This window comes from Gadus morhua, chromosome 21 (genome assembly GCF_902167405.1).
Source record: "Gadus morhua chromosome 21, gadMor3.0, whole genome shotgun sequence".
NCBI lineage: Eukaryota > Metazoa > Chordata > Actinopteri > Gadiformes > Gadidae > Gadus > Gadus morhua.
This window is the reverse complement of record NC_044068.1, coordinates 17,025,173-17,031,982: the sequence shown is the minus strand read 5'-3', so window position 1 is coordinate 17,031,982 and position 6,810 is coordinate 17,025,173. Positions and strand designations below refer to the sequence as shown.

The 6,810-nt window shown below is 46.3% G+C and overlaps 1 protein-coding gene across 1 annotated transcript; it reads right to left on the bottom strand.

The window, feature by feature from the left end:
• Nucleotides 1-422: 422 nt before the first annotated feature.
• On the bottom strand, nucleotides 423-5,888 carry LOC115534395 (exocyst complex component 3-like protein; the record flags this gene model as incomplete). Its single annotated transcript, XM_030345368.1, is given in 7 exon segments — nucleotides 423-515; nucleotides 742-836; nucleotides 1,271-1,387; nucleotides 1,956-2,070; nucleotides 3,249-4,122; nucleotides 4,545-4,695; nucleotides 5,536-5,888. Coding segments are annotated over 7 exon segments (1,502 nt in total), but the record flags the coding sequence as incomplete, so codon positions are not given.
• Nucleotides 5,889-6,810: the final 922 nt, after the last annotated feature.

Sequence of the window (6,810 nt, the reverse complement as noted above, 5' to 3'; positions counted from 1 at the left end):
AGAAAGGGGAAGGGATGGAGCAGGAGAAAATGTGACGATGAGGAGAGGAAGATAGAAGAGATAAGAAGAGGTAGGATGAGATGGGGGGAGAATATGGGAGTGTGGGGATAAAGAGGGGGAGGAGAGAGCAGTTGTATCTGACCTGAAGGAGTACGGAGGACGGAGAAGGAGGTGGAAGAGCAGGGGGAAGACAGGAGGAAGTGTAGGTAAAAGAAGTAGGTGGAGCAGCTAGGAGTTGTACCTGAACTTGAGGAGTAAGGATGAGGTATAGGGAGGAGGAGTAATGGGGAGGAGCAGGGAGGAGGAGCGAGGAGTAATGTGGAGTTGTAACTGAGCTGAAGGTGTAAAGATGTGGAGTAGGGGAAAGGAGCTAGGATGAGGAGCTGGGAGCAGGGAGGAGGAGGAGCAGGGAGTTCTTGGACCTGAACTGTTGGATACAGCCCAGGTTGGCCTTCACAACCGCAGGGCCGTTGTCATGGTTACGCCGGGTGAAGTCCTCCAAAGCCTTCCTGTAGCTGAATACAAAGTAGAACAGTTAGATCCGACCATGCATTGTGATGGGTCGAGTTCGTAGCAAAAACGAAATACAAACATGTAATTAAGCTGTGTGTGTGTCACTCTGCTATGTGTACTTTGTCGCGCGTACCGACAGCTGGTATAGTGTAGTATATACTATCGGCATAGTATTGTCAAGTGTACGGTGGATATAGTGTAGTACATCATGTAGCACAGGTACGATACCTGGTGAAGAAGGGCTGCAGCTGGGCTGTGATTCGCTGGGCTTTACTCGGGTCACTGAGGACCAACCGAGCCTCACACACAACACTCTCCACTATCTAGAGAGAGAGAGGGGGGGGGAGAGAGAGAGAGAAACAGAGAGAGAGAGAGAGAGGAGAGAGAGAGAGAGAGAGAGAGAGAGAGAGAGAGAGAGAGAGAGAGAGAGAGAGAGAGAGAGAGAGAGAGAGAGAGAGAGAGAGAGAGAGAGAGAGAGAGAGAGATTCAACACATGCTACTAGAGAAAGATGGATAGATAAAGCGGGGGAAAGAGGGATTGGTTCTGCCTCCTACATTTTCCCCATGCCATTCCATGCTCAAGCTGTTTTGAATTTTTGAACGAACACACACACACACACACACACACACACACACACACACACACACACACACACACACACACACACACACACACACACACACACACACACACACACACACACACACACACACACACACACACACACACACACAGCCCCCTAGCATGCGGTGGTACCTGTAGCGTGTCCACAGCTAGAGGGCTGAACCAGTAGAGGTCCATCTTCTCGGGTCCTCTCTGCCAGCTCTTCTGCTCACTGGCCAGGGCAGAACCAAGCCATGCCCCCACCTGACCCTGGGAGCCCCACACATACTGTTAGCTTAGCATGCTAGCAGGCTGCAGAGGGTGACGCCTGGAAATGAGTGCCGTTGCAGCAACAACATTTGCTAAGCAAATGAGTCTGCCTTGTGTATGAAAAGTGCTAGATAAATAAAGTTGCCTTGCCTTGCCTTGACATGCCTAAGCATGTAAGTAGGCTAAGCTAATGTTGACTCTAATCAATGTGAGTCGTGTAGCTAGTTCTGCTGCTCAATTAGGTTATCAAGCAGATGGATTCATCCACATTAAACACAACCCAACTTACAGTTGATTCAGATAAAGGTAATTAAGGAGCAGGTAGGTCTTAGGGGGCTTCTTGCTCAAGGATGCATACAGGTAGACAGTGGACACTGGGGATTGAACCAAGTAGCCGGCACCTACTGTAATTACTATTTTGTGGCAAAGTTTTTTGGCAACTGCCGTGGAAGTTCCATGGCATTGCGCAAGTTTCTAAAGGGAACTTCCCATATTTTTCGTTAAACTACCCACACTAAAGAGAACTTCCCATATTGACCTACCCTTGCTTCTACACTAGAGTGTTTACCTCTTTATGGGTGAGGTACTGGTCCTCCAGCTGGTTCAGCTCCTTCTGAGGGACCAGAGCTCCCAGTTCAGCGTGGGTGAAGACAGACTGCAGCTCCTCGTGCTTCAAGATCGCCCTGGGCCAAGTAGAAGGAGCACGACAGGGTTTACACGCACACTAGCACAACCATCTTGTGTTTACGGCAATCATTCCATTCACCAGCTGTCGGTTAAGTGATTTCTTACATTCCGAGTGTGTAATGCAGTAATGACACCGAGAAAATGTATCACTATACTTTGTTGTCATGACAACACCTTAAACACAAAAACGTCAGTGTATTCATTCTGCACATGAACCAAAAGATAAGAGATTCCCTTCATATCCATTTTAAACATGAAAAAACTGGTTGACCAAATGCGTATCAAAATGCATATCCGGTGTTCACACTCTGCTCTCCCAGACGGCTAACTGTTCAACGCACTTCAGGTCTGACAACGAGGAATAAAGTTGACTTATTTAGTTTGTGTTTGTGTCAGACAGTAAACTTTGATCAAACCAGCATTGATCAAAGTACAAATGGACAGTCTAGATAGCAGCAAACAAACAAAAACTGAGGATCTCCTCCCTGTTATAGACAGTAGCATTAGATCAGCAAAATGAGGGATCTAGAGCTGGAGCGAGGGAAAAGACACTAGCATTATCAACAAACAGAGAGGTCGAGAGCTGGGTTATAAGAGATCAGCAGTGGACAGAACGTTGTACTGTAAGTTAATGTAGAGAGGCCAACCAATGAGAAATTAGCTTTCTGTTTGAAGGGCCCTTCATCTGCAATGCAGTTGCAGCTGCAGCTGCAAATTCAAACCTGCAACTGCAGGCCACAAAGGGAAATCTGTATGTTTCCGCTAAACAAGGCGCAGCAGCTATCAAGATGGGAGAGGACAAAGGCATGAACCACTTCCTCATGCGAATAGAAAGAGAGGAATGGCTTGATTTTTTAAGATAGTTCTAAACTGGACCTTACGTTTTATGCAAACTAACGTGTGCATATCAATGAACTAACATGGGGCTTTTTTCTCCACAGGTCTGCAAATGTAACCTTTCTGCTGCAAGTAAAAAATGACTAAACTAGAAAGTTTATCAAGAATAAAATGTGCCTAAACACACCCATTCTCTATATATCATTCTATTCTGGCTCACTATAACTCCCCTCCCCCACTGTGGGGAAATGTTAGCCCCAACTATCGGTATAGCTCAAGCCACTATTCACACAGCACGTAGCGGGGCCTTTGGGGCCCATCAGCCCACAGGACTCACTTGGAGTAGTAGTCATTGACCCAGAAGAGCAGGTAGCTGCAGTCGTCCAGCCCCAGCGGGGTGCGCGCCAGCGCGGTCAGCCGGCTGGCGAAGCCGCGGTGGTACAGGCCGGCGTAGAGCTCGGCGACGCCCAGCTCCTCTGGGTAGCAGACGGACACCTTCCGGACCACCACTAGCAGGTCCTCCTGCAGCCTCTTCCCCAGGCCACACAGCTCCTTCTTGGCCTCGCTGGAAAGGGTGGTCGCCCCGACGCCGTCCGGCGGGCCGGCGCTGTTCAGCCTAGACTCCACCATGGCGGCCAGCAGCTCCCTGTGGGTTTTAAGGCACTCTACCGGGCGCCAGTCAGGAAGGTTCGCCCCACCTCCTCCTCCTCCTCCTCCTCCTCCTCCTCCTCCTCCTCCTCCTCCTCCCACATCGCTACCCCCACCACGCTCCCCGTTCTTCTGCTGCTCCTCCCAGCATTTGTCTTGCGCCTCCTGCTGGAGGATGACGCTCACTGCACTCTGCAGGAGGCGCAGGTCATCCTGGGAGGAGGAGGAAGTGGAGGTGGAGGAGGAGGAGGAGGTGGAGGAGGAGGAGGAGTTGGAGCTAGGGGGGGTTATGGTGCTGTGGACGACCGTCCACACATTAAACATCAGAGCCTCAAGGTCCTTCTGTAGAACATCTTCATCGTCTTCCCCCTTCTCTTCCTCAGCGCCTCCATGAGAGCCTGGGGCCTGCTGCAGGGACCTGGGGTCTGGTTCTGCCGACACCCGTCTGAAGTGCTGGTCCTCGCGGTTGATCAGCAATCGGCTCGCCTCCGCAAGGGAATTCTGATCCAACAGCTCCCCGAAGCTCAAAGGTGTCTCTGAAGCGCTTACTAACAGGTCAGCGCCTTCAGCACCAAGAAAGATCCGCACAAATACAGTACCTCCATTAGGTGTGATGATTCAGAGTTTGGATTAACTGACATTTAATGCAGAGCTATTTATTTGTAGCATTATTTTTGGTTAATATTAATATGATTATTATTATTATTATTATTATTATTATTATTATTGTTTATAATTGTACCATTGATCAAATGTTTAGTTAGAGATAATAAAAAAACGAATTGATTCTAACTGAGACTATTAGCCTCAGGAAATCGCATATCGTTTCTCTGAAATGAGAGTTGCCTTTCTAAAATTGGCGAGTGTGGTTATGGTTGGGTTGTTCCCTATCATGGGATAAGTAACAAATATAAAGGGGCATGATTGTTTGGAATCACGGACCTTTGAAAAATTATGAAAGTGATCATTTATTAGTTTATCTTACCGGGTAGAGAGTCGCTCTGCTCGGTGCTGCCTTTTGGTTTGAACTTCGGACGCGCCAACTGCGTTAACTGTGGGAGCTTCAGTTTGATGCGGAATTTCTTATGGGGGGCTTTAGGCTTCTCCGGGGTCCCCTCCATCCTCACCGCAGTTGTCTAGTAAACACCAGGGCGGAAAGTAGAACCATTTAACTACTTTTAGTCTGTCATTTTCCACTTCTTCATTTGGGTATCTTCTTACGAGCGGATGGTTATAGTTGATGCCAAAGCATAGCAGACAGCCCTTCAGGCCGATACAAAAGCCAGAATTTACAAAGCAAATATTTAACTGTTGATGTCGCAGTTATATCACCCTTTAAATAATGTCTAATAGTGCTATTCATTTATCTTAATTGTTCATTTATATAATATACACACTTGAGTTGATTCGTGTTTATTTTGATCATGCCGACATAGGGAAACATGAGATCCCCACTGGATTATTAATCCTTTAGCCATACCACAGTTAGTTTAGGCCTAAGGATATAATCTGTCCATACAAAATACCAGGTCATAAAAGATAAGTGCGTTTACTGTTTACCCTACATATAGGCCTATCCAGTCATTTAGCTTATTTGTATTTGATACAAAATGGGCTAAATTCAAGCTTTTGTTTTATTTTTGCATAGGTTTTTAACGAATTTGACTCAGGTGCGTATATAATTTGAATTAAGGGTGGGGACCACACGATCCATCCTGTGGGCCTATGGGACCATGATCTATCCCATTACATAACATGTATTAAGCACACGCTTTTGTCAAAAGGGACTAAAGTGTGAAGGTAGCCTATATTAAATTAAACGATGAAGATGTACCCCAAAAATTACTAATTTAAGGGAACCACCCATTCATAAAAAAAAGCAAGGCACCTACCTCTACGTCCTCCGATATAGCCTATAAACAAGAGATCGAGACATCAGTATCTCTATCTTTTTGATGTTTTCATTGAATGCTCACCTGAAGACAACACATGCCCATAATGAAGCGCAGGGTTGACCAATCTAGTGGCGACATCACAAGGTTCTTTTTTGCTTACTTTCACATTCGGTCCGCTGGTTATTTCCAGGTCTTGGGTGCGATGAGCTGTCCACCAACCAGCCTGCCTGCCAATCAACCGCGGCACGAGTTCCCTGGCAATCGACCAATCTAGTGTTCCCCCTTTACCCTTCACTCAAGTCTTTTTTTGCATTTGTATGCTATATTATAGAGTGAGATAGATGGATAGCCTACATAAGCGTAACGCTACATCTCCTAAACTCGAGCTAGTAAGCGGAGCTCCGATCGTCCCGGTCTTACGTCACACCGACGCACCCGCCCACGCATATGCCTTTTATTTTTCTCCAGGCGGTGAAGTCGCATGTAGTTTATGGTGTTATGTAGATTGTGAGGGAACACAGTACTTGATCGGATAACATCTGTAGAAATAACAAAGTGCTATTCAGCCCATTCACATAGTAGCATAAAACAACGGCGTAGGAGGGTTCGAATTACGGGGGTGGGGTGGGGTGGGGGGTCTGAACCCCTAAATGGGTTTCATTTGGACCTTCCCCCGAAAGGGACTAAAACGAAAGTTTGGGGGGTACAGAAATACTTCATACATTATTAAAATGACAAGTGTTTGGTAGTATTTCTCAATCTGTGCTCATCAGACAAGGAATAATCTAATGTCATACGATTTCAAACACCCCTTCGGTGGACTGCAAAATTTCGGCTTTCCACGAATTCCTTTATTGTAAGCTTATTTAATTAGGGTACGCCTACTGAACAGTAGGCTATGCTATTTATGTAGCCCATAAACAAACGAATTAGATTGAGTTTAAGTCACATGCTGTTTGTCATTTCTTTCCTCCGTGGTATTAGCCTACTGTCCTATTTAAAAAAATGTTTTTGTCAAAAACAATATATTGCCTTATATTTATTAGATTCAGTGATAATGTAACATACGTCCTATATTTCAGTTAGGAGAGTAAGCAAATTGACGTCAGGAGCGTAACATAGCGTTTATGTTCTGCAATAGTCCTTTTAATATAGCCTTGATCGTCGCTGTAGGTGTTGGTCCGAAGTAGGCCCATGATGTAGGCCTATTCTACATCACCCTAAGCCTATTCCTATATACTTCACTGGCTCCCAGTACACTACCGCATCCAATACAAAACCCTACTCCTCACCTACAAAGCTCTCCACAACCTAGCCCCCAGTTATCTCTGCGACCTCCTCCAAGAATACACTCCC